The following is a 27307-nucleotide window of genomic DNA, read 5'->3' on the forward strand; positions in this document are numbered from 1 at the left end:
AGGGGCAGGTGTCAGGGGTGACAACAGCTCCTGAGTCTCATGAGAGTGGGAGGAAGGCTCCTCCTGATGGCTGTACATTGCCCAGTGGAAGGCTGAGTGTACAAAGGATGGGTCTGGCCAGAGAGCAGCATGTGCCATAGTGCCCAGCCTGCAGCCCTTGCCCCTTCCCTGTGCATCTCTGCCCTCTGCTTGCCTGGGGATGAAGGGAAGCAGTATGATGTACTGCAGATCATCCTGCTTGTGGGAAAGATCCCCTGGGAGCTCAAGCTGGCTGCAGCTTCAGGACAGCCCCTGCTTGGCCCTGACCCACTCCAGATGTCCCAGCCAGGGCTTCAAGCGTGAGGGGTGGTGCAGAGCCCTTCCTCAACCCCCGTTTCCGCACCTCATGGTCCTGCTGAGGAGATAGCAGAAGTCTGGAGAGTTCATTTAGCAACTGAAGTCATTAAGGAATCACACTCAGTTGTCTCTAAGCCCTAATGAAGCCAATTCCCAACATTAATGATTGTTCTTCCTTACATTGCCAGACACTAAATATAGCTGCCCATCCACTCAGCACACAGAGCTGATGTTATCTGCTCTGTTTTTACCGGCCCTGCTGCTCTCTGGAAGTTTTCTGTTATATCAGTGGAAAAGTTCACTGCTCAGGGAGATGGAAAAAAAATATCCATCTTCTTAACTTAATAATTTTTCCACTCCCCTTTGCCTTCTGCCACACACACACACTTGCCCTTCCTCATTTATTCACTAGTGCTCTCATCTTAATAAAGAACTGCCTCCTGCTGTTGCTGTCAAGTTTGTGGCTGCTGTGTTTATGGCCCAGCTTGGAACACCAGTCAGTGGAAACCTGATTTAATCCCTACAGGGTGGATATTTTATGTGGTTGTGCTGCTGGTCCTCATACTTCCAACCTGGCCAGGTACTGCCTCATTCTCTTTTCAATAGGGAACACTCTATAGGGACTAGTTTTGGAGTTTTGCACTGAGAATCAAAACCCAAAGAAGGAAAAGCAATAGTCATCTGGGAAAAACAAAAAAAAAAAAAAAAAAAAGAGAAAATCCTTTCCAGAAAGCTGGCTGGAGAGCTGCCTGCCTTGCTCTGCCACTGCCGTGTCACAGCTCATATTCCTTCCTGAAATCACTGACATTAACTGCTGTGGACAAGCAACACAGCTGGACTTTTCATAGATGACACAGATGAAAGCAAGTATTACACTCATCTAATCTGAATGCCACAAAACCAGTGTCAGTCTCCACCCCATAACTGCTACCTGTCATTGCTCCAGGGAGATATCTCTATCTTGATTTCAGGATACCTGCAGGGAGAGAATCCACCAGTCCCAAAGGCAAATTCTCCCCATGGTTTTTCTCCATAGTTTTTCTCCATGCATTATTTGGAATATATATCTTATTTCTAGCCTGGTATTTATCTAATTTCTTGTTTCCAGACACTTGTTGTACTCTTTCTTTAAATGCATCAATGCTCAAATGCAGTACAGTTGAAGCACACTTTCCTGGTCCTGTAAGGTCCCGACCCACTAGGTGAAACATATTCCACCTACACAAATTCTCTTATTATTTGCTTTGTGATCCTGTAAGGTGCATATTTTCATCTTTGCTCCCAAGCCAGGAGAGGAAGGATTTGCTATTATTTTTAATGGCATCTGACTTTTTCAGCTCATCATGTAATTGCAGGAGTGGGGGCTATAGAACATCTCAGTAATTCATGTATCGTTTTTTTCTCTCCAGCTCCCATTTTTTTCTCCAGCCTGGAACTTTGTTCCCTCATTTTTCCCTCTCCTTCTGTTGGGCATATCTGTCTCTCCCTCATTTTAATTATCATGTAATTGCCTCCAGTCTTCATCTTCACTTCTCCATCTTTTCCCTCTGCACTTTACTTTTTCCCAGGTCACTCCATCCCTCTGTGCCATCTATTCCTGCCTGTCATCCAGGGGAACCTTTTCAACCTTTTGCTGCAATTGCAATTGTTCCCCTGTTATGACCAATGCTAGGATGTCCTTGAGGGAGCCAGGAATGGGCAGGAGCTGTTGGAACAAGCTGGCAAGTTCCAGGGAGAAGGGGAGGTGTGCCTGTAACAGCACTTGCCCATGGTGCTCAGGGACCTCACTGTTTCCCCCCTGCCAGTGAGCCCTGGGGAATACGATGGGGAAGTGGAGGGACTCAGGCAGCAGGACAGGGGTGAAGGGGAAGACAAGCAATACTAATTAGCAGGACTTTAGGATAGACTTTAGAATAGAATAGGAGGACCCAGAGAGAGGTTCAAACTGTAATAAGTCTCAAAAGAGAAGGATGGTGTTTGCAAAATAGATGCCAGACCAGGCTTAGGAGAATGTAGAGCAATAGTGGAAGTCATAAATGGTTGTGAAGCTTTAACTGTCACCTGAGAATATCACAGCAGCCTTTCAGTAACACCACAAGCCTGAATATCAGAAAAATAAGCCTATAAACAAGCAGAACTGAATTCCTAGCTGTTACATTATGGGTGTGACTGCAAAACATTGTGTTAGACCCTGCGCTTGTCCCTCACATTGGTAACACTCCAAGCCTGAATCCCCAGGACAGAGTCGTGCATGTGACTTCAGTCTCGGCGCCTACTTTGCCACTGCTGCCACAGCTCCCAGTGCACACACCCAGGAGAGACAGCTCTGCCCACATGGAAATGCAGCTGCTTCGAGGGTAGAGTCCAGCCATATCTTACAGGTCACCAGCACAGTACAGACATCATGTCCCAGTGAAAGCAAAGGGCATGTTGATTGAATTGACAAAACAACACTCAAAATTAAGGGGAGCTTCAAGTTTGCTCTTCATCACAACACAACCACCAGACACATTCCTGAAGAGGCAGGCAGGAAAACAAAATCCAAATTTAAAAAAACACATAAACCCCTCAGACTAAACGGATGTCTGCAAAAGTAGTTTTTCTCACCCCAGAGCAAGACAAACAGCACTCCCCCTGAAAAGAGAGAGGCAGTTCCTTGGAGTTCCTCACCTTTTCTCCTACCCTGCAGGTTTGATCAGAGAAGTGTTGGTTTCTATTCTCCAGGCTAGTATGAAGCTGTTAAATGCACCATTTTCACCTTGTTTTCCTTTTATTCACTGTCACCTTCAGAGCTTCTCATGGCAGTTTGCTCTCTCACTTATACCTCCCAACTCCCTGCCCCTTCCAAGCAGGCTCACCCCATCCTCCTCTGCCAGCACTGAACACTGCCACTGCAGAAGCATCTGCAAACTAGAGAACCACCTTCCCTCACAGCAATGTGAATTACTGCCAACAGATTTCACTTTTAACTGGCTACTCTTTTTTTTTTTCCTCCATTTAAGTCAGTTGAAAACTACTCTCTACTCTTCAGCCTTCCCAGGCTTAGTTGCTCTTCAGGAGCTAAGTGCTTCCCATGATGGCAGGTTTCCTAACGCTATCCAGTCCCAAGACAGGGGACTTGCCTGCTTGCCCGTTCCCTGTCACCTAGCAGAAGTCAGAGGATGCCATCTCCTGCTGCTGTGGTGGGGGAGGTTTAGTACACACTGGCCATTTCAGTGCTCAGAACATTTGCTGTTTGCACAAGCACACACATTGCTTTCCTTTGATGTAAAAGCCCATGCCAGCAGAACAAAACTACCAAGAGAAGTGCAGTTTTACCTGGAAAGTAGGAGTTCTCACCTGGGAAAGCTGTGATGGGTTCTGCAGAGGAAAAACAAAAACTCACATTAGAGAAGGGAGTATTACACACCAAGCCCCCAGCTCATGTCCCTGTTGATTTGCAGTGGCCAAGCGAAGCAGGCGGGTGGCTGTGCCTCACAGGAGCCACTTGCTGGGAACAGCACAGGGAGCCAGCCAACCTCAGCAGGACTGTGAGAAACCTGGCCCCAGCTGGGGACCAGACAGACACAAAAAGCTGTGACTCAAACACACTTCAGAGAAAAATATATCTGAGGTTGAGGGTCATTTGTATTCAGCCTGGCTGACCTGAGTCATCCAATGACAAAGCCTCACCTGGCCCAGTGATGAAACCCTGAAATCCCCTAAATTTCCAAAAGTGGTTTTGGTTTCTGGCTCAACTCTGGCACTGTTTCTCATGTGGGAACTGTGTTAATTCTGGGCAGTGATGCCCCTCTCCTCTCTATCTCACAGTGACAAGAAACAAAGGCAAGTGATAGTTTTCCTTCTTTCAAGATACTTTGAAGATGTAATCTATTACAAATTACTGGATCTGAAAAGCAATAATCGGTACTTACTACTGATTACTTTCTTGCAGAAGTAATAGACTTCTGATTATTTTTAGATTACTTCTGCATTATGCCTGTGAGTCACAGAAGCAGACTCTGGCTCTACTGAGTGCTATGAAATCATCACTTGGGCTCAAAATGCAAATGACACATTTGTCAAAGGAAAAAATTATTGTGACTTATTAGCATTCTTTCATGCTAAAAAGGAATCAGATTACTTCCAAGGATTATATTTGAAAAAAACAGTAGCCTGTGCTGGAGTCAGCTATTCTCATGGCTCTGAAAGAAAGAGAGCAGCATAGTACTGCTACCTTTTCATTATTATTTTGGTGAAACTGGAAATGACCCCTAAGTTATATTAAAGTTTGCAGTGGGAACCCTTTGCTGGAAATGATCTGAGACAAACAATCCTTATGGGTTTTAAGATCCACATTCAACTTCCTAGACTGGTAAATTTGTGTAGCAGTTAGGTGTGTTTTTTGGGCTGACAATGCTTGAAACTTCGTAATTTATTAATGTTTTTGTTTTTGAAATATTAAGCTTTAGGTTCATGAGGCCCAAGATACAATAAGAGTGGAGCTAGCTGAATTGCTGAGCTCCAAAGAAGTTAGATAGGAAATACTATTAGTGTTAATCATGGGCCTTGCTTCTCTTTAATGCCATAGAAGGCAAGAGATTAAAACACCACTGTCAAGCCTTAAATACCGGGAATTTGACATCTGAAGTATTAGCTCCTTTGACAGATGGGAGACCAGCAGAGTTCAAAGCATCAAAGAAACGGGGACTGACGGTGCTTAAGAGCCTCTCTGGGCCACTCTCAGTCCTCTGTTTTATTATCAGTGCTGGTTTCTGCACCATCTTTACCCTCACCTGCCTGTATAGGGGGGCAAGCAATGTAAGCAGCTCTTCCCAAGCCTGGTTTGTTTGGTGCTTCCTCTCCTGAGAAACACCCTTTGGGAGAGAGTGTTTGTCCTGCTTGGGTTAGGAGGCACTGGGATCCTCCCTTGGTGGGGGTGAGGAGACCAGCTTCACTGAATGGGGCCTTTCAAAGCCCAAAAGTGAAAGAGGCACTTCTCTGCTTTTTCCACTGCTTCAGGATGGGTCAGACACTTCCTAGTGAAACACATGCTTCTCCCAGGTCATGCAAAAGAGCAGGACCTCGCTGCTCTGGGCAGGCTCTCAGAACAGATCCCACTAATTAAATACTGCTGGTCCCATGCTCAACTGGGATACCTCTAAATACACACCCAAGTAAGATGACAGCCAGAGCCATCAGAGTGATTGCATGGATATGCCAGCTAGAGGAAAAGTGCAGGGCAATGGCTCCACCGGCAAACTGCTGAAACACTTTTTTGCTCCTTTTTTTCACCCAAGTCCTTTCTGGTTTTACCTGGCTTTTGGCCTGGTTTGGGAAATGGTGAATTCTAGGGCAAAAATTTCTTTTGTTATTCTGTTAACATTGCTGTAAAACCTCTCTGCAGTTTTTTTTTTTTCCTTATTAGAGAAGACTCCTTTTGAACTCGTTGGCCCCTCTAAGTGTGTAATACTGACTGACAGCTGGCTTCTTTTGTTCAGCACTTTCCTTTTAAATTTGGTGTATGTCCTTATCACACAGAATAGTCCTCAGTAACCCTCAGCTGCTCTTTCAGCTTTGCATGGCAGAGACATGTGCTTCCTTCTCCTCACACCAACGCAAGCAGAGCCCCTGTCCCCCAGAGGCTGAGTTGCCCTCGTTTCTTTCACGGGCAATCAAAGTCCCAGCTGAGATCCAGAAACTCCTGGTAACTCAGCCAGGGGAGGTGTGGCCCGCTGACAGCTTGAAGCCAAAGCTCTCCAGCCTGAGCTGCCCCCTCCCTCCCTGCCCCCACGGCGGGTCGCAGCACGTACCCATGCAGTTCTCCAGCGGGATGTCAGTGCCCAGCCGGATGTCATCCAGAGCCAGCTCTCCCGAGTGGCCATTGCGGATAAATCCCTCAAACACGATCTGTGGGAAATTGGGACAGAAATGTCAATGCTATGTTGGGCGCTTCCCAGCTTAGAGCCACCTACGGAGAGTGGTTGCTGCTCCTGGGGGAAAGGGTGGGAAATTGCTCCAGGCTTTCACAGCAGACCTGTGGATCACCTGACACTAGTGCTGCTTCCTTGCCCTGCTCCTGCCAGCCCTTTCCCAGGAAAAGCTGCTGTGCATGGACAGGTTCAACAGAGAGATCTTTGCCTGGCTTGGCAGTTCTTGACTTGCAATTTTTTCAGTTAAACGCCTCTCATAAGGCATAAAGACTCAGTGAACACCCCCTAGTCCTTGCACAGATGGTGCAAGTGGCATAACTCTGAGTTACTGCAGCAGCAGCTTTGGCCCATGGTATTAACTGAGCTATGGCCACAAAAAGGAAGGGAAGAACACAAAATGCAGAGCTACATTAACTGTAAAGTGCTGTTCCCATCAACATTACATAAGAAGTATTGAAATGTCAGAGGAGAAGGGTCAGCTTATTCCTACTTAATCACAAGCAAAATATATTTACAAAAATAAGTGGAGTTGTTAGCTCTAAGAACTGCTGAGTGGAGACACTTGCAATATTTACATAATGACGCCATCATTCAGCATGCTGGTATATTCACGTTTAGCACACAAAGTAGTCAGCCAGTGCCCATCATTCTTATCTGCAGGCATATTGTGTTTTCTGGTATTTTATTAAAAAACCAAACCCATACAAACAAACTAGTCAGGCAGCTCCAGTGCAAAGGTTTTGCTTTATACCTCCCTGCCTACTCTGAAGGAACAGGCTGCCAAATGAAGGGCTGGAATCACCATCCCTGGAAGTGTTCAAAAGGCATGTGGATGTGGCATTTGTGGATATGGTTTAGTGCTGCACATGATGATGCTGGGTTAATGATTGGACTTGATGATCCTGGTGGCCTTTTCCAGCCCTAGTGATACTAGAATTCTAAAGGTCCAAATAATTTCCTATGGCTGTGTACTTCCCAAACCTCCTCTCCCCATGTTAGGGGCCCTCTTTCACTAAAGGTGCCTGGGATCCATGCCTGCCCGCAAGGACACCTCCCTGAAGGGCTGGGCATCTGACTGCACAGGCAACGGAATGTCTGGGCTGTGGGTCCCAAGCTCAGGCCATCAACCCACGTGGGAGGCAGCTTGGAGAGGTGAGGGCTGGGCATCTGACTGCACAGGCAATGGAATGAATGTCTGGGCTGTGGGTCCCAAGCTCAGGCCATCAACCCACGTGGGAGGCAGCTTGGAGAGGTCAGTGGCCTGACAGCAGCAGCTCCCTGGGTCAGGTCAGGGCTGGGAGCTGGCTGGAGCGAGGCTCCCCACCAGGGTGGTCACTAAAGGGCTGCCTCAAGCCTGGGAGTCCATATTTCCTTGTGCCTTGGAGGGTGCTGGATGCTGTGCTGATGCTCATTAACAAGTGACAACAGTAGCACTGTCTCCCTGGCAAATGGCACGCTGCCCGGAAGGGACAACCATGCCAAAGACACTCCTGGAAGCAGCAGCCTCTCCACGGGGTGCTGGTACAGCTGTGCCAGAGGGGCTTAGGTGGCTGTGGCAAGGCAGCACAGTTCCCTTCCTCCCTCCAGTTCATCCCTTCTCTTCCACTGATCTCTGAGAGTGGGACAGGGCCATGATCCCACAGCCCTGCACCCAGCTGTCTGATATAGGCTAAAGTATCAGAGAAGAGGATTCACAAACAAGCCTGCATTTTCTCTTCCTCCTCCTGTGTCAACACTTGCAGCTGAGGCTGGAGAATGGCTATTTGCTACCCACCCTTAGCTGGCTGTGCTCCCTCCCAGCTTTCCACTTCTCCTGGCAGCTGGGTTTGCTCCCTGGAGCTGCACACCTGCCTCTGGTCAGACTATCTGATGACCTTCACTTGGAGGGGGAAGAAATGCACAAAACAAAATGAAGGGAAAAAAAAGAAGAAAAAAAAGAAAAAGGGAGAATATTTGCAAAATGGGAGATCTGAGGAATATGAAAGGCAACAGGCTGAACAAAGATCCAAGTCTGTGCAGAAGACAGGCACTCTCAGAATAACAAACAGTGTAGCTTAGTTACTATGGTAACTTGAGAAACACAATGAAAACAGCCACATTTCCCAATGATGAATGGGCCTGGGCTCTGAAACACTGAAATCAAGATGCTGGAGAAGTCTACCAGGTCCAGAACACCTTCTGCAAGCATCTTACCCGGTACTCCATGTCGTAGCTCGGCAAAATGATGCGCCCTTCCCTCCACTCCTCGCCTTGGTCCTCCGCGATGACCCACAGTGCCTTGTGCTCCTGGCTGGCTTCCCGCCAGACCCGCAGCATCACCCCATTGCTGCCCCATGCCTGGTACTGGAAAACCATGCAGACAGCACTCTGGGGCAAATAGATGGTGGGGCTGATGAGCCGGGCTCGCTGGCCCTCCCGCCTTCCGCTGCTTTGCAGTTGCAGGTAATTCTTGACATCTGTTCAGAGAGAAAAACACCATTCTATTATTTTCTGCAGCCACTGGCAACAAGTGTCTCACCTACTGCCAAGTGGCTTTGGCAGTGCTGCATGGCAGTGCAGCCCCATGCCTGCAAAGGTGGGGTCTCACACCAGCACCCTTTGTGCTCATCCAGCTGTGCCACTGCTGTAACCCTGTGCAGCCTAGGCAGGGCATCAACTTGCACACTTCCCTCACTAGCCACCACCCTCTCCCTGGGTAGGAGACCAACAGCAGAAAGTGGTTAAGAAAAAGACTGACATAATTAGAAGAAGTTAAAAAGCTGGAGCAAGTTATTGTCAGAGGAAGTGATGCCATGATAATTGCATTGGCAGGGGGTATATGTGTTTATTCTACTGGGAGCTTCCTCAGTGAACAAGCCTGAGGTGGGTTTTGCTAAAAGCCATTGCTGAAAACTCATCTTGTTTTGAGGATACACACAACAAAATGAAACTCTGGCTCTCAGTTTTTCTGTAATGCAGCAAAACAGCTTCTAAAGCACAGTGCAGAGGAAGGACATGGACCCAATACGTGAAGCATGTATAGGTGACAACTGGGTGGTTGTTGGAAACTTGAAGGTAGCTGAAATACATACAACACAGGATTCACTTGCTCTAATATTACATTTAAATTGTGCCACATTTTTTGTCAGTCCTCAGGGAGGAGAGATTTGATACACTTGATATCCCAGGAGAAGTTCAAGGCTGAGGCTGGAACTGGAGATATTTGATCTGAATACCAACAGCAGCAAAAGCACATGGATACAAATCCCGAGGCACACCTGACTTTATCTGGAATCAGTGGTTTCCAGCCCTCTCTGATGAAAAGCCTCCTCAAGGAGTTTCCCATTTGCAGCTTGGATGTCTGAAGTCCCTTAGCACAGACTGAAAGCCAAGTGTGTAGCTGAAATGATCTTTACCTGTCCCTCCATTATGACCAATGTCAGGACAGGATCCCTAGGGTTGCTCCAGCTGCAGAGCAATGTGGCCCAGACAGGCCAGCTACAACTATTGCTAGATTTTGCATTTTGCTCAACAGAGGGATGGGCACACTTGCTGTTGCTACACAGTGGGCAAGTGCCACTGGTGCTTCATGCCAGCATGTGCCAGCCCAGGCACAAGAGGATTATCTCTGCCCCAGAACTACCCTGAAGGGTTTGTTAGTTCCTTCCCCCACATCTTAGCCTGCTGTGCCTGATGGGCCAAGCTCTGAGCAGCAGCTTGGCCCTGCCTGCCCTGCTCCTCCTGTGGCTTCAGTGCCCACAGCAGTGGCAAGAGCAGTGCCTGCACTCAGAATGTTTGAAAAGTGCTCTCAAAACACCTCCAAAACTTAAACCAGAGAGACTGAACTTGGAATCCATGGAAAGATAGGTCCCAACAGAAAACAGCAGCTGACATCACTGCTGCTCAGCAGTCAGGTGACATTACAGCCCAAGGGAGATCTATCAACAGTGCTGGCCCTGCTGCAAGATTGTCAGTGCCAGCGAGCAGAAACCAACCACTGTGAGCTACACAGCCTTCTAAAATAAATTTAGGACAAGATAACAGGAATATTTGCCATCATTCTTCTCCTACCATGTGTGATCAAAGTACTTCAAAAGCATATCCACTCCTATGAACTTTCACTGATTTTGCTGTATGAAGGACAAATCTGTTCCCAACTGGCCACACAAAGAAACAGCGACATTTTAGCAAAATTTTCAGCACCTATGAAATGTCCCTGGGCCACTTGGCACTTTATGCCAACAAACAGTAGAAGAAAAAAAGGATGAAAGTGTGTTTGCCCACTTCTGCTTGAGTGAATCACTTGAAAAAGTACCATGCAGTTTTCTAATGGAGGAGTGTTCTTGTGATTTACCTCAGAGTGGTAGTAGTGGAGGAGGAGATGTGGGAGATAAACAAGTGGAGGAATTAAAAAAAAGAACAAGCTGTACTCCATGCCTAAGGAGTGATAAGGCATAATAAGTCATCAAGGTCTCCTGAATTAAAATCCTCTTTTTGTAATTCACTACAAGCCTCTTCAAATAAAAAAGCAGCAACAAGAAAAGAACAGCAGCAACAAGAAAAGAACAGCAGCAACAAACAAGGGAGCAAATCAGACTGCAGTCATACACTTATCTCACAGCTGACATGGTCTCACTCACATGCAAATCTTAAATAAAAGCACTAGCCAGGTTCAAGAATGATCAAATCCAGATCCTCAAAATTCAGGACCAACCTTTGGTGCCAGTATCTAAGCAGCCTAAGTGCAGGGTTTTGAGGCATCCTTGATCTACCTATAGCCCACAGCTGACTAGAGGGGACCGACTATTCTAATTGTGCAGCTGGACACCTCCCATTGTCCACACCAGAAGCCAGTGGTATCCAGTGTGGCTGCCTTGCCACTCCAGCAGAAGAGCCTGTGTGCCCCTGAGTCACTGTCACAGGATTGACACTGACCTTCTGTTTGTTCCCATTCCTATCAAACTGTGAAATCAAAGAAACTCCTTAACTGCAGCCAAAACTATTGCCCCCCTCAGGATCTTTCAGAGACTTGGGAAACATCCATCTCCTGTGGTCCCTGCCCAATTCTTGCTAGGGCCCAGAGATCTCTCCAGGACCTACTGTTAGTCCCAAGGGCTGCAAGGAGGCTCAGTCTTTGGGTGGTGATTCCAGTTGCTTCCCTGCAAACAGCAGTGGGTTTGGGCACCATGCACTCTTGCTCCTGGTAGCAGTACCAGTTTCTGGGGTGGAAAGCCAAGTGCAGGCAGACATGACTTTCTTCGTCATTTGAAGATGAAATGGCTGGATCATTCTAATGGCTAGTTGGACCTTTGGAAAAGCCCTACAAATTTGCTGAGACTGACTGAATAAGGGCACTGTGGAGCTAATTGTTGGAACAGCATGTGGAAGCCTGGTGGTTCCAGTAGTCACTCTGTTTGATACAGGAAATGGAAGCCTTTGGCACAGAAAGCATCTGAAAGGCTGATTTCCCCTGTTAGAACACTTGAAGGGAGCTTTGCAATGATGAGCTGATCAATTCTTCCAGGATCAGAAATGCATTTTAATCTCTTTCCCAGAACTTTGCTTTGCAGCCTCTGTTCCTAACACGATAGCTACATCCTCCACAGAACTGGCACGGCTAGTTCAAAGCACCGGCTCAAAAAAGGCAGGAAAACCCACTCAGGCATTTTACTTCTGTTTTGCAACTGATGCTATGGCATAAATCTCATGGACGATTTATGGGATCATCTGGATGTAAGGGAGCCAGTAATGTGAACATGGAACCACCCCAGCCAGATGATGGCAGAGCCCCTCGTGTGTGCATGGCAGTGAGTCCTGGATAAATCACCAGCTGGGCTCTGCAAACCAACCATCTGGGCAACGTGGTTTTCTCTTGGCACACCTGCTCCCTCCTGCTAGGAAGCCATCTGAGAGGACATTAGGGGCAATGGGGGATGAAGCCTCACAGTTTGGGTCAGACTGCAAGCACAAGCCACAGCAGCCTCCCCCTCTGCAAGGTCAGCCTGCCTTGTGCTTGTGTCCTGCACATCTCACACCGTCTCTCAAGGAAAGCACCTTCCCTCACGGATCTCAGCAGCACATCTGGAGGTGTTCCAGCAAAACATGCTGGGCAGCATGTACACAAGCAATTATTGAGATTTCAGATTCCCTCTGCTTTTCCCCCTCATTGGATATTGTTGAGTTACAGCTGCTGCTGCTCCTGTGGAGAACCACATGAATTGCCTTCACTTACACCCCTCCAAAGGTCACTGCACTCTCTTTTGTTGCACGGTGTGCTTCAGCTGGCAGCACCGCAGTCCAGTGGCAGCCACCTCTTGTCTGTCAAATCCCAGAGGTGACCACACTGCTGTGGGCACTGTCTGCTTGCTTGCACAGCCCCAAATGCCACCCCAACCACACTGTGTCATGGTCAAGTGGACATCCCAGTGAGGCACGATCCTGCTGTTCTTCTGGGGCATGTAAGGTGGAAGCTGCATCAGCTCTTGCCATTCCTGGGGAGCAGATCAGCTCAGATGCTCTCATGACTGCAGGGTGGTCTGGTAGCAAGGGAATGGCAGCTGCATGAATATGCAGATTGAAATTGGACAGTTATCATATTTCTAAATTTTTTGGCAAATCATGCAAATTCACCTCAAAAGGCTGCCACTATCATTTCATGACAGGCCTCTCCTCAATGACAGACTTTCATTTAGGATGGGAAGTCAATCCTCCATAAATCTAATATTTATATTAACTAGATCACTGCATCTGCTGGAAAATCCCCTCAATTTTGATTATGTGTTAATTAGCCTGCCAAGTCCTTGCCATTTCAGTCTCTAAATCAGCCCATCAAAAGGCATAAAACCCCACACTTACCCAGAGCCAGGCTCTCAGCCTGCTCTCCGGAGCCTTTCTAATGGACCCACCATTACATCCTCTCAATTAAGCCTCACGCTCTCAACAGCACAGTGCAACTGGGAGTCCTATTACCTCCCCCAGGGAGTGCAGGGAGGGCACCGTGTCCCTGACAAATCAAATGCCAATTAGAGCCTGATATTTATGCTAGTGAGCTGCCAGCCATCAAAACTTGTCCTTTGGCAGCGTGGTGGGCACCCTGGCTGGCCCTGCATGAAAGGTGCACAGCCCCAGCAGCCCAGCATCTGTGCCTGCACTGCTGCAGGCTGAGCAGGCTGCTGCTGCACTGCACAGGCTGCAGGCACTGCCCAGCCCTGCTCTGTGACCCACTGCTGCAAAGCCATGGGGTGGTGCACGTGCTAAGGTTTGAGAGATGGTGTCTTGCTTTGCAGAGAGCATTCCAGCCTGCTTTTTAAAGCCGGAATGTCACCGGTGTTTGGGTCTAAAAAGCAACTGAGGCAAGCAGTGAGCCCAGAGAAATGGTTTCTTCTCCCCTGTCTCCAGCCCGGCCCAAGCAAGCAGGAGCTTTGCTGGAACAGACCATGGCCATACCTCCTTCTCTCATGAAAGATAGTGTGGGCACAAGGAGAGCCAGAGCCTGGCCCTAGCCTGCAGCCAGGGAACTCACACAGAACAGCTGACGCTCAGCAAACCTCTTGTGATGGGAGTGCTGGGGTGTCCCAGCTCTGCCATGCTGTGGGCAGTCAGGGCATGAAGGACTTTCTAGCATTTGCTGTCCTCACTGTGCAAATGAGAGTCAGGAGAAACACGTACAGCTTTGCTGAGAGGCAATCTGCACCACACATGAGGGGAGCGAAGAGAGACAGAGATGGATATATGGTCTCCTTCCCACAGTGTGCAGCTGCTCACTCATTGCACAGAAATGCTTGACTTTCATACCACCCCACATGTAAAACTCCTTCCTACTTCAAAGGACACAGGATTGACCCTTGAGGTCAAAATGTGTCCCCAAGGCATAAGCCCTGAGACTCTCATGAGAGTAAGTGCAGACCCACTTCAGTTCAGCCCTGCCCTGTTAACACCATGAAAACCTTTCTGCTGGTTTGGACACAGTAGAATCAAGGCCTTCAGGCAGCAGTTCTCATGGATTGCAGGAAAAATATGAAACTTTCCCTTTTAAAGATCCCATGGGAAAAACAGAGGAATGGTAAGGGGTCGCCATCAGCTTAAAAACAGCTTAACATTTGTTTCTCTTAAAAAATAAGCTCTTACGAAACTTCAGAGCACTATAAACACTCCTCTGCTGAAAACACTTTGAAACAAATAAACCTTTCCCTGCAGTGCCTGCAACCCAAATGAGCAGCATTCCTGACCCTCAAAGCCAGCAAGGCCGTGGCCCACAAGAGAAGCTCTCAGTGGGTTTTTGCAGCCCAGCCCAAGAGCTGTGTGGTCAGGAGAGCTGCAAGGTTAAAAGTGCTTCCTTTTCTGTGCACACGTACAGCTGCCAACATCTGAACAACACGGGGTTCACGATGCTGCCAGGGCTCTGACCCCGATGCTGCGTTCACCTGAAGGAGAAGCAATACATGGAAAAGGTGCAGATCCCACAGTTCTGTCCTAGAACCACAAGGTATTTGCTTAAGCACTGCAAGAAAAGGGAAGGGGGAAAAAATGGGCAAAACATGGGGATTCTAGCTCTTCAGTACTGGCTTATTAGTGTAGCATCACTGAGAGCAATACAATCACATCGACCAGCTGGGATACAACCCAGGATCTTTAGACCCTTCAGGATCAAGACCCCAGTGAAATTCAAAGATGGTGAAAACTTGAGGTGCCCAAGTTATTAACCCAGATTTATTTTCAGGTCTTAAGACCTTTATCTTGACACCAATGGCATGCTGCCATTGCGTGCAGCAGGAGGGGGGATGAAATCCCATTGAAACCTGAACTTGTTGCTCTGCAAAGCTTGCTAGGTGCAGCTAAGGGGACTCTTTCTACAGATGGGAAGCATCTGAAAGTCCATAGAGGGAAAAATCCTGACAATCTCTTATGGGGACATGGAAAAGGGAGCCAATGGTATTTTCTAGGCTTGCAAAGGGCAGGTAGCAGTTGGAACCATGCTGGGCTTCTGCTGAGCTGGGCACTTTGGGTCCACTTTCACCAATGAGGTCCCCAGACGTGTAATGGGAGCCTGCAGGAGAGGACGTGGAGTTAATCCATGGTGTGAAGAGCCCAAGGAACACAGGGCTAAAAAAAGAAATGCAGAGCTGCCTGAAAGAGTATCTTGGAAATAAAAATAGTGGAATGAGAGCAGTGGGTGTCTTGTCAGTCTTGAGAAGTTCTCTGTGCCAAAGACAAGGAGGAATTGCATGCAGCACATAAAATGAAATTGGGAGATATCTAAGGAATTCAGGCCTGTCTCTCAGCAGACTTTTCTAATCAAGTGCCTCACAGAGGATATTTCACCATGGTCATTTCCTTTCCTCTCTCTTATGCAGACTGAGCCAGGGCTCTTCCTTTCATTATTATTTTTTCCTTTTTAATTTTAATTTTTGTTTTGCAATTTTCAAAAGAAGTAAAAACACATTCCACATAGCTCTTAAAGGCACAGCACACTTTCTTGCTACTGTGGAGCAGTCATGGCCTCTAGCCTGGGCCAGCACCTTTAAATCAGAGCAAATTGGGTTCCAGAAGCCTTGAGTTCTCCTTAACTTTTGCCCTGCCTCTAACCAAGCACAGCTGCTCTCCTTCACCCAACGGCTCACCCCAGGGTGGGGAATTCACAAGTAAAGACCACCCTGAACAGCAGCTTTTCATTCCTTGCTCCCCGGAGTCTGAGCGTGAATTTTCTAACTAGAAACAAAGTGCTGGAGGGAGCACAAGGGAAGGGCAGGGGAAGAATGGGGGAGTGTGAACCAAACAATGCTTTGATTCTGTCCCCACCAAGAAGCTGGCATTGCCTCTTTTTCATGTCTCTCCAGTTGCCTTTAAAAGCTCCTTGGGGAGGAAAAAAGCAAATAGTTGCTTCTTTTTGTGTCATGTCTTCCTAATTTCTAAGAGCAGGACCAAAGTGAGGCATAGCAGTGATGCCCTTGAATTCCAGCTCCTCTGCAGCCCTGTGCTGTGGGGGCAGGGCAGCAGAGGCCCACAGATTCCAGGATGGCACACCCTTGCCTGAACCAGCCAGGAGGTAGATCCATGGCAGTGCCAATGCTGATCCCTCAGCCTGTGCTGGTGTTTGCTGCTGGCTTCCCTCATTCCTATGGGTAAGTCACTCCAGCCCCCTGGAGCCACCATCTCCTCCTCCTCCCCTGCCCACACAGCCCGTGACCTGCAGGGCAGTGCTGGAATTCCTGCCTTACCCCCTCAGTGATTCAGTGCCTGACTCTGCACAGCACCCTAAGGGAGAGCTCTCCACACTGGCACAAGAACAGACCACTGAACTCAGTAGGATGACATTCCCCAGCCCCAACTGTGAAACTGTGCAATTCATAACTGAGAAAAAGAAGAAATAGCAGAAGGGTAAAAACCAGGACTGCATGTTGCTCTCTAAGGCAGCACCAGCTTCTCCTGTGCTACAACAGGATCTTCTAAGAAACTATGGTCAACTAATTGTAGAGAGGCTCAGGGGAGAGGAAATGAAATGAAAAATTGAGTCTGAGTTATAAAAATAAGTAATTTTTATCCTACTTGCAGGAGACTTATATTAATTAAACATTATTACAGTGAATGAGATGGGGAGGGTTATTAAGTCTGGGGCTGGCTGTAAGTGTTCTCTCCTGTTGCCTGAGGCTCCACTGAGCTCCAGATATTAATCTTCTGAAGCACTCAAATGCTGAAGAGATAAACACTTGAAATATGAAAATATTTTTCTCCATAGCAGACACTGTATCCCTATGTCACGCCAAAGAATTTTTCAGATGTCCATATGGGCTGCACTTACAGCATTACCGTGTCTCTTTCTTAGAAAAAAGCTAAGCACCTCAGGAGCTGAAGAGAAATGATGTGTGCATTTGTGTGGGGGTGATTTGTGTGTGGAGATGTAGCAGATTCTCCTCTTCCCATATGTTTCTGGAATACATATTTTCCTCTTTAGCACTGCCTACCAGGTGTTGGCTGCACGGCTTTCCAACTGGCTGGCGGCACTGCCAATCTGGCCAGCGACTCTGCCAGGTGGCTAACAGGTTCTCCTGAATGTTTGCATTCTGAGACTCAACCTCACCCAGGGGAGGGCGAGGAGGGGCCCACATCATGCACAGCTCCCTGGGCACGGGGCTCTCAGACACTGGAATCACCAGGCGTCAGGGCAGAGCCCAGGACAGGTAAGATCAGCCAGCTCGCCTGCAGAAGCCCTGACTTTCACAAGCAATGACTGAGAGTGAAGCGGTGCTACAGTGACACAGCCTACTGTTAGAAGGAAATTGGCAAATGTTCTTCGTGCCAACCATGCCACAAAGTCAATGAGGGATAAGGAAAGCACACTAGTCCTGGCGTGAGTTCCAAGATGTGAAGCTCAAGAACTTGATCTATCAACCGCATTGCCAGAGGCAGGCTCCCTTGCAACCCATGCCAGCACATCTCAGTGAGGTCCTCCATAAATTAGGCTCTGTCACAGTCATGCAAATCTCCTGCTTCCAAAGCACGAAGAGAAAAAGAGCAAAAGTCAAACAGCAAGAAGCTGGCATTTCCAGCATTCTTAGGGCTTAGCTCATCCTTCACTTGGAGGAGACTGAAATCCAGCCTCTGCAAGCCCAGAGTGCAGAGTAGCTGAAGACTACAGGCAATCTGAGTAACATATGGGAGAGGAAGAAATGCATTCTGGGGAAAAAGAACTGGATCCTACAGAGGACATTTGGATCAGGATATGGAACAAAGCCTGGGCTAGCCTCCACAGTCCCATGGGATTCAAAGCCCAGCATCTGATTCAAGGCTATCTCAAGAGGACAGTTAATATAATTCAGTGCCAGTGGTCACAGTCCTATAAATAAGTCATGAACCATACAGTAAAGCATCTGAAAGTTTCCATAAAAGAAGTTCAGCTCTGCACAGCCCTTGCAACTCATGATAGCTGTGCAATAATCATTCATACTGCTCACATGGAGAAAGCCCCATCAGCTCTCTCTTTCCTTCTTTGGTTGGTATTAATCATCTTACCAGGCACAGTGTCAGGGCTTGGTTCAGAGTTGCCAATCCAGGTGCCGGTAGGCTGAAAAGACCATGTATATCCAGTTGCCAAGTCGTGTGACCAACCACAAAGGTCTTCAGGAAGATCAAAGTTGCAGTTGAAGTTCGCAGGGAGTTGGAAATCTTACAAAAAGGAACAGAAGAAAATAAAGTCAGATTAAAAAATGACCTACCCATGAACGGTTGCTATTAAAAAACAACCCAAAACTAAAATAGCTGGCAAGCCATCAAAACTGAAGAAAGCATGAAATCTCACTCACACTGATGCTTTTAACCTATCTCACATTTCCTCAGCTCCAAGGATCAGCCTTAAGTTCTGCATCATCAAAATGTTCACACCACGTCCTGTGGCTAATCCACCAAACTAGGCAAATATAAAAGCAAGATCCAAATGCTTCCAGACTAATCAGCACCTTCTCTTCCTCCCCTAGAGTGGTCAATATTAAATGCCTTTTTAAATGTCAGGGAAGAGTCCTTCCTGAGTGCCCCATGCTCAGAAGTTCCTGTCTGGCTCCAAAAGGAGAATCTCAAGTGCTCCAGAAACCCAGCTCCTGAGTGACAGACCTAGCCACTTGCACCAGACGGGAGCTGTCTGTCATCCTGGAGAGCTGTCACTCACTGCTTCCTACCTTCTCATGGAAATGTTACCAAGGAAAATGTGGGGCCACCATGAGCTCAAGGTTTTGGATTCTGAGTGAAAGAAGCCAGCCTCTATTTCTAGCTCTGCTATGGACTCACCACATGGCTGTTGGGCGAGCCCTTTAACTTTCCATCTTGAAACAGGAGCAGAGTTAATTCCCTTGTGACAACAGCTTTGAAAGCTCTGGAGAGCTTTTCTGCAGGCTGCGGGCAGGCGGGCACATGCCAGGGGCTGCATGTGGCAGTGAGGCAGCTGCTGGCTCCTTCAGTTGAGGGAATCAGTCACGTGGCATGGAGGCTGCAGAAATGGGCTGAATCCATACCAAGCACTCAGTGGACATGCATGTCTGAGCCTAATTATAGGCCAGGATTTTCCTGAGCAAAGAGGAAGTTTTAAATCACAGTGCCCACAAAGTGAGCGATAGCCAGAAGGAGGTGAGTGACTCAAGTGATAGGCATCAGGAGAACTTCACTGCAAGGGGCAGCAGGCTTTTTTTACGTGCTCCCGCTCCAAAATAAAACAATGTGGAACATGGATCCTTTTATTCCAATCTAATCTCATACCCTGGAGAGCAGCATTGTTTCTGTTTGGCTGTCATAAATCTGATTGTCCAGAGAAACACACTCATTGTTTTATGGAGTATGAGAATGAAAATTGTTGCTAAATCTGAGGGAAGCTGACAGGGAGGTTGGTTCCACGCTCCACGGCATACTCTGCTTGCTCTCTTGCCCTGGATTGCACCCAGGAATTGTGTTCTTGCAGACTGTTACTGGCCTAAATTTCCTCTCAGCACTTTCCCAAGTGCCTCAATGGTTGCAGAGTTGCACAGGCTTACCACTAAGGCAAAGCAATGAGAATCAGGCCCTTTGAGCTACTTCTGCAACTTACATTTCTAGAACTAAAGTACAGCAGAATCCCCATGGGAGGTGTGAAAAAGCCAATTAATGTTCTTTTATAAATTTATTTATTCTAAAACCCATTAATTTTTTTTTTAATCTGGGACTGAAAGCTGAAGTGACAGAAGTCCTAGGAGATATCTCAGAGGATAGCTTTTCCTTGTGAGATTCTTGTTGAAGTCCTTGTGTACATGTACCAGTGCTGAGACCCAGGCTCTGCTGTTGCACCCAGGGGAATGCATTTCCTGAACATTGCACTGTACAACTAACTTTGCACAGCTCTGTCAAGCCCTCTCCTCTTCATCTGGACATTTCACAACCTTTAGAAGCTCACATCCCCCTTGCAAGAACCAGAAGAATATGATGTCTGCTTTTACAGATAGGGATTTGAGGCAGAGAAGATTATCCCTCCCCCAGCACTGGCTCTTAACAAGAACAGCATGGAGTCTAAACTAACATTCAGCTTCTTCCATCCTCAGAAGAAGTAGTCAAGTCCTACAGTTACCAAACCATTTCACACACATCTGACAGGGTAGATGAAATCCTGCGTGGAGTTAGTGTTCCACTCTCTACTGCCCAGACAAGGAGCCCAGACTGTCCTCCTAAATTTTAAGCTGCGGATATTAGGGAAGCTGATCCTTAAGCAGATAAAAGTTCAGGACATCAGTCTTCGATACATGTTGTGATTTACTTCCACAATTGTGACTTCTGCAAAAGGAGCCCTACATACCAGGCAGTCTGAATCACCTTCTGAGTTTATGATTTCCAGCCAAGAGGTGATCTGGAATGGAGATGGTTCCAAACAGGGCACTAAATGAGTTTCTTCAGGTCATGTAAGGAAGCTGGGAGACCAGCTTTTCATCTCTTGTACCCCAGGGACTGAATTAGTTGCTATCTCTTGCTCTTCCATCCTTCCTTGATAGAACTTATCAGATTTTGGCAGATATGTTTATGGGTTGGTTTTGGAATATATTTTTTTTTAATCCTGGCCCATCACTAATGATATTACTCTAAGCTTTCCAGGAATCAGCCCCGTGTATTGGCGCTAATGGGAAGATAAGAGTATTTTCCTAGCTCTTAACCCATCAGTTATTGAGAGAAAGATGTGCTGCTCTGATACATACCCTCCTCTTCTCCACAGCTGTCACCACAGTCGGTTGCTTCTGCATCAGTTGGGTAGGGAGTGGTGGTCTCTTCACTCTTCAAAGTGGGCACTGGCGTCTCTGCAGTGGGCCTGACATCTGAAAAAAATGGAGTAGAGAAGCTGTTTGCAACAGACAGAACAAGAAGCCCAGGTAGTAGAAACAAGGCAAAAATCTTTTTCTTAATGTTCTTATAATGGCAGGAAGAGATAGAACAAGTATGCCATGAGATTTCCACATGCTACAAATGTCAGCATGGTTTGAACTTCAACTGAACTGTCTTTCCATATGGGAGTTCTATGGATTTGGAGTTCCCACTGAACAAGCCTCTTCTCTAGACATACACTCTAGTTTTTCTCTTAATTTTTTAATCTATAATCTACATGGGTAGCTGGAAATCCACTTAGCTGTCAATACTGGATAAGTGAGATCACAGGCAGAACATCTTTTTCTTTCATAAAGGCATATGACATGTTGAAAAAACACACACAACATTCCCACCAATTGTGCCAATTTATAAAACAAGTCACTCAAACCCACAAATGATGTAACCACAAACGGACCCAGAGGATCCCCTAGTGAGCTCTGGCTCACTGCAGAAAGCATCTGGTTTCACACTCCAGCCTCCTGACTACACTTTCAAAGGGTCTCTGTCCAATTTCCCTTTCTCTAACGCGGCCCATGTGTAACAACCTCCAAGCAGGTGTCAGGGGAAATTTAAGCAAGAAAGGGAAGGATATTAACATCAACAGTAAATGACATTAGGTTCCAGCAAACTCTCCTTTTATGGGTGCATTAAGTGGAGTACAGCAGACTTGATTCTTTCCACTTTTAGAAAGAGGCAGCTTTGCTCAGTTATGTGTGATTGCGTTTCTTTGTCGGCACCCTTCAGGATATCTTTTAATAAAGCCAGAAGCAGGAGGAAATGGCTAAATACATTGAATATTTTCCATAGGCTCCTTTATGCCCTTTTATTTTCCTGTTATTAAACATGTTGTACATAAAATCTCTGGGTTTTTTTTACTTTTTTTTCCCCCAATGGCTGTCTTTTGTTCAGGAGAAAATACCAAATAGCCTCAAAGTCTTTTAATTTGTAAGTTCAAATTTGTTACAACGCCATAAAACTCCAAATGCAACCAAGAAGCAATTGCAAGCAGCCAGGCACAGAAAAATGTCATAAAAAAAAGAAAAAAAGAAGCAGGTGAAAGCAACATATCGAAAGCTGGAACTTATTTAGAGCTGGTACATTTTTTTAGGTTGTTGTTCCTGTATATCAAGATTTATAGCTGAAATGTGACAATGTGGAAGGACCTTGAAAGCAAGTCCCATATGGGACACAGATGCTGAGCGGATGTAAATCAACAGTGTTGCATTGCCCTGGACTAGCCGCAGAAATATATATTGAAAAATCAGTTACCATGGTAGAGCTGCAACATGATGGTTACAAGAGATAATGAAAATAACAGGCAGGACAGCGTCATGTGTGAAATGGAAAGTGAAAAAGAGAGGCCTTGCTTGCTCGCTTTCTCACTCCTGCCTGGCCCTGCAAGTGTCTGTTCAACTGGTGGTAACTGCTAATCAAAATGCAAAGTCACTGAGCAATTGAAACCAGATGTTTGGAACTTCAAAGCATAGAAACCCAGCTGCTAGTGAACATTCATCATTCTCCACTCTTCAGAGGAAAAATTTTGGCAGGCCTTTGAAAGAAGCCAATTGCTGACTGCCTGCTTCTCAATTTTTGAGTTAGTAGCCAGCTAGTTTGTGAGCCCAGTTGCGGCTGTTAGCTGTTTAACTCAGTAATTAAGATGCATGCTGCTGATAAGAAATAGAAACACCTGGGCAGGATGAGCATGGGCTTAGACCCTCTCTTGAAAATATTTTTAATCATCTTGTTTTAATCCATTTCTTAATCTTGTTCCCAAGCAAGTGCAATTGCCTGAGTTTTTGCAGCCAGTTTTGTAACACGCCTGGGTCCTCCCAGCAAAGGAGGGCCCTTTCTGGGGATTGTCAAGGCCTGCTGCATGTAGCCAGCCTGGATTATGCATGCAGATAATGCCATGGGCTATCTCTGCTCCCCAGGTTGCATCAGGGATATAAATGCTTTTTTATAACATGGTGAATCCACAAGATTACAAGCCCTGCTCTGATTACAAAGCTGAATGCCTGTAGATTAATAAAGCTAGGGATATTTATGACCTGGCAGTTGAGTTTTAAACATTACAATGTGCAAATTATTACCCCGACTGGGAAATGACCATAAAGCACCTTGCCTGGAAAAAACATGTGCTGTTGCTACCGATATTGAAAATGAGCACGGACACACATGTAAAAGAAAATTTGGGCCAAAAATAGCACAAGGCATTAGATGACAAACCCCTCATTCTCTAAGCTGGAGGAGTGCAGTGGAAGGGCTGGCATGCACATGGCTGGAGGTCCTGTGTGACTGCCTCCCTTTATGGCAGTGATGCAGTCGGTGGTGCACCATCCAGCAAAGGTCTGCAGAGACCTGGCAGCTGGAGACTTCTGGGAGCTGCAGGAAGCAGCAATGTGGGAGCTGACCACTTCTGACCACTTCTGCACAAAACCCTTGGCTCCTGCTTCTTGCACCTGCTTCTCCCACAACATCCTAAGATGTCGTAAAATTTAAATTAAGATCTAATCTGATTTAAAGTTTAGATAATTTACAATGGATTGCCAGTCCAGGGGGATATTACCATTGACTTCTGAAGTGAAAAATGATCATTATTAATAGTGTGTACGTGTGTTCTGTGATTTGCTCTTAAGTGTTTGCAATGCATCCTGAAGCATGTCACAGGAGGAAATGCTAGTAAAGGCTGCACAAGAGGCTGCACAAAAAAGCCCTGTGTCTTTCAAGCTTCCTAGAATGGGAATTCTTACAAGAAAATGCCTTCTACAGATGTGTTTATAAAATGGAAATCATACCTCTTTATCAGTGACATCTGGACTCCAGACTCATATGTAAGCAGACTATTAAAAAATAAAAGATTAAAAAAGAGGATAACTAGCCGCTGGCACTGCAAAGTTAGCATCCGACCAAATGACCCTTCGGGTGCATTTTTGCTTTTGGGGATGGACCTGTGGAGAAATCAATCACCACTGAACCTCAGAGGGTCAGAGGCACAACCTCTACTGATCCCAGTAAATGTATGAAGTCTGTTTTCATCTCTGTATTAAAAATGGTGGCTGAAAGGCATACCACGTGTGAAAAACAGGTGGGTAAAAGTGAACAAGTTTCCTGGGATCCTACAAACATTCCTAGGGATGTTTGTAGAGATGTCATAGTGTTAACTTCCCAACCTTATCTGCAAAAAGGTTTCCACATTGGGTTCACTGAGAGAGGACTGTTGTTTTTACAACAATGCCTTGTTGTGGCAGCTCAGGATATGAAGTATTGGTCACTGCAACTCTGCTTCTCCTCCTACGTTTTGTCTTATTATTTAGACTAAAAAGCCCAAATGTCCTTCAGCACAAGAGACTGTGAAAGACTGCACAATGTCCAGGTAAAAGATCTGAAAGGAGTGTGAAGGGAGTTGAGGACAAATTCTGCATGGGGTTCTGTGTGAAAGCTTGGAGTCCAAACATTGCTGCTACATCCTGCATCAAGACTAGTTCTTTTCAAGGTGGAAATAAAAAGGTGGGGCCAAGCCACCATACAGGTGCTGCCTTCATGGCTGCAGTCTCCCTGCCACAGCATGGCCAAGGTAGGACAGCAGGAAATAACCTGAAGTTTGCACCTTGCTGGTTTAATGCCTGGCCCCTGAGCAGCCAGTGGGCAGAGGTGTAGGGGTTCCTACCTGTCCAGTCACAGCCCAGCACCTCCAGGCGCATTCCTATTCCCGCTGGGGACCACCTCTCTGGGTGCACTCGGACGTACTGGGCAGGAACAGGGTCAAACCTCCGGACTTCAGGGATGTCGTAGTGGATGTTGCCTTCAAAAAGCTACAGAGAGAAAGAGAGAGAAAAAGCAAGAGATGTGTGCATTGTGAGCATTTCACATGCTCTCAACCAGACTTGATATTTTGGGTCTGGCCACAGCATGTAGCCACAGTCTGAAGCAGTTTAGCTGCCAGACCCCAGGCCACTGAGCCCAGCTGAGCAGAAATTGGGCTGTTCCTTCTCGGTTTCAAGAGGACCAGCCAGGCTATTTCTAAGAAACTTGCACAATCTCTGCTGGCCTCTGCTCAGAATCCAGGGGTTAGATTCTGATCCAAGCCATGCAGGGGAAGCCTAGGGAATATCCACTAACTTCACATATAAACGAGATCAGATTTGTCCTTTGGTAAATAAAGAAGCTACTGCATGTTCTTGGATGGTGTAAATGGTTGGTTTTCCTCACAGTCCAAATACTGCTGTTTTTCAGCTTACATGAACAAACTAAAGTCTGTGGGGAATAAACAGAGGGCTATAGATAGCATCAGCCCTCATTTGAAGGATCAGGAAAAATTAAAACTTACCCATATTTTAGGCAGAGGAGTATGCATAAAAACACAACAGGCAGTAGCAGAGAATTTATTTATTCCTCAAGCCCCTTGCCAGTCCCATAGCACCAAGCAGAAAGATTATGGGGAACTCCAGTGATAAAGAAAAAAATATGGGGAATTTCAGGGTCACACCAGCGTGGCAAAGGGACTTCACATACAGAAAATTTCCTAAAGAGAAGCTGTGATTCATCTTCCCCTTTCAGAAGTGCCCACCACAACAGCCACACCTTTCCACTTAAAATATGTAATTAGTTAATGTAAAACATAATTGTTTTACACAAAACATAAAACACACCATCTCTTGGACTCTGATCTGCAGGAGCTGGGAGAAGCAGCAGGTGATGTCCACATCCCCATGCCTGGTCCACAATAGAAAAAGAAAAGAAATTGCCATCCCTGGGGAAAGGTGGAACTTATGGCCACTAGTATGTGGCCAGATTTGGAGCAGCGCCAAGGGACACAACCTGGGATTTCATGGTGACAACCCCAAGCTCCCAAGGTCTCTGTGGGAGAGGACAGCCAACTTCTCAAGACCCCACCAGGCAGAATGAAGCTAGTCAGAAAAATATCCTGTTTCACAGCTGCTCCAGGCAGTGCCTACCTTGGCTTGCATTGTTTTGGGGTCCTGGATGAAGTCCCAGTCCTTTCCATTCATGCTGTAGGCCACCTTAAACTTCTTCACAAAGGAACGGGACTCAGTGGTGGTCACACTGTCCCCTCCACGAGCCCCCTGAATAATGACGCCTCTGATGTTCTTTGGGATGCCAAGGTCCACCTGCAGCCACTCCTCCCCAGGCTGGGCTTGGGGCACACGGGGAAACCAGCCTGAGCGGCTGCTCACCAGGCGGGCCATGCTGGGAGACCAGTCATAGCCTCTGATGGAAGAGGCAGAGATCTGTGAGTCAGGAATGAGGCCAGAAAGCATTCCCAGCAAGCTGGAGCAGGGTGAATCTGCAGGGAAGGAAAGGCCATGAACAGTCAGGGTAACTGAAGGGAAGTACTCATGGTTCTCCTCACAGCATTAAGCTCTGGACACTAAATCAACACCAAAGGGCATTTCCCCCTCCCTCCATGAGCTGGAGTCCTGTCCCTCCAAGCGTATCCCTTGTGATGGATGTCTCCATGCTAGTCACAGTGTCACCATTCCCACCGCAAGCAGCCATGAAGTGGCAAGGGACAGCACCCCGGGACAGGATGCTGGAGGGACAGAGAGGAGCACTGAAACCAGGGCAAGGAGAGGACCCTCACCAGTGATGCGGCAGCCATACAGCTCCAGCCTCAGGGCAATGCCATTGTGCCAGGTCTGGGGACGGATGCGCACGAAGCGTGTGAGCACTGGGCTGTGGATCTTGTTGAGAACCACCTCTGTGGCATCCTCATTGGCCTGAAATGTCTGCAAGGAAGGGAGGCACAAATGTACATTTGCACACACTGTTACATCCTCACCAGATAAGCAGTCAAAATAATCTCTCAGCAGGGAAAACCAAGGAAAGGCTTTCTGGTCAGGGCCAGCCTCCAACCAGGGCAAGCACCAGAGGCCAGCAGGGACATGTGAGCCACTGTCAGGACAGCATGGTGGACAGACTCACCAGGCAGGAGGGCCAGGAGCTTTCTGCCTGGCTGCCTCTCACAGCGCTTCGAGGCACCTCAGACTATCAGGCCTCAGCTGCTTCAAGCTTGCCCCCAGACCTAGATCCAGATCCTGCTCCAGCACAAATGACAAGATGCCCTCAAACAGGCTGACATCCTGATGCATCCTTGCACTGAGCTCCACCGGAAAACATCACGTCCAAGCAGTGTGTGAGCAGGAAGGATGACCTCTGCCTGGGGTGACAAGCTGCTGCCTCAGCCAGCCTCTTGC

The 27307-nt window shown here is 47.1% G+C and overlaps 1 protein-coding gene across 6 annotated transcripts in view; it reads right to left on the bottom strand.

The window, feature by feature from the left end:
* The window catches only part of NRP2 (neuropilin 2), an 89124-nt gene that overhangs the window by 16898 nt on the left and 44919 nt on the right, over window positions 1-27307 (bottom strand). For 3 of the 6 annotated variants that reach the window (XM_039706777.1, XM_039706606.1, XM_039706951.1), the window contains exons 8-15: window positions 26695-26839; window positions 26048-26397; window positions 24760-24904; window positions 20927-21043; window positions 18237-18389; window positions 8442-8704; window positions 6129-6225; window positions 3676-3696 (exon numbers count right to left, since the gene is read on the bottom strand). In XM_039706777.1, the coding sequence (XP_039562711.1) occupies window positions 3676-3696; window positions 6129-6225; window positions 8442-8704; window positions 18237-18389; window positions 20927-21043; window positions 24760-24904; window positions 26048-26397; window positions 26695-26839 (1291 nt within the window). Of the gene's footprint in view, window positions 1-3654; window positions 3697-6128; window positions 6226-8441; window positions 8705-18236; window positions 18390-20926; window positions 21044-24759; window positions 24905-26047; window positions 26398-26694; window positions 26840-27307 lie in introns of all 6 variants that reach the window. The other 3 variants (XM_039706694.1, XM_039706526.1, XM_039706860.1) reach the window with 1 other exon arrangement.

Source organism: Passer montanus, unplaced genomic scaffold, assembly GCF_014805655.1.
Source record: "Passer montanus isolate IOZ18808 unplaced genomic scaffold, ASM1480565v1 scaffold1, whole genome shotgun sequence".
Taxonomy (NCBI): Eukaryota; Metazoa; Chordata; class Aves; order Passeriformes; family Passeridae; genus Passer; species Passer montanus.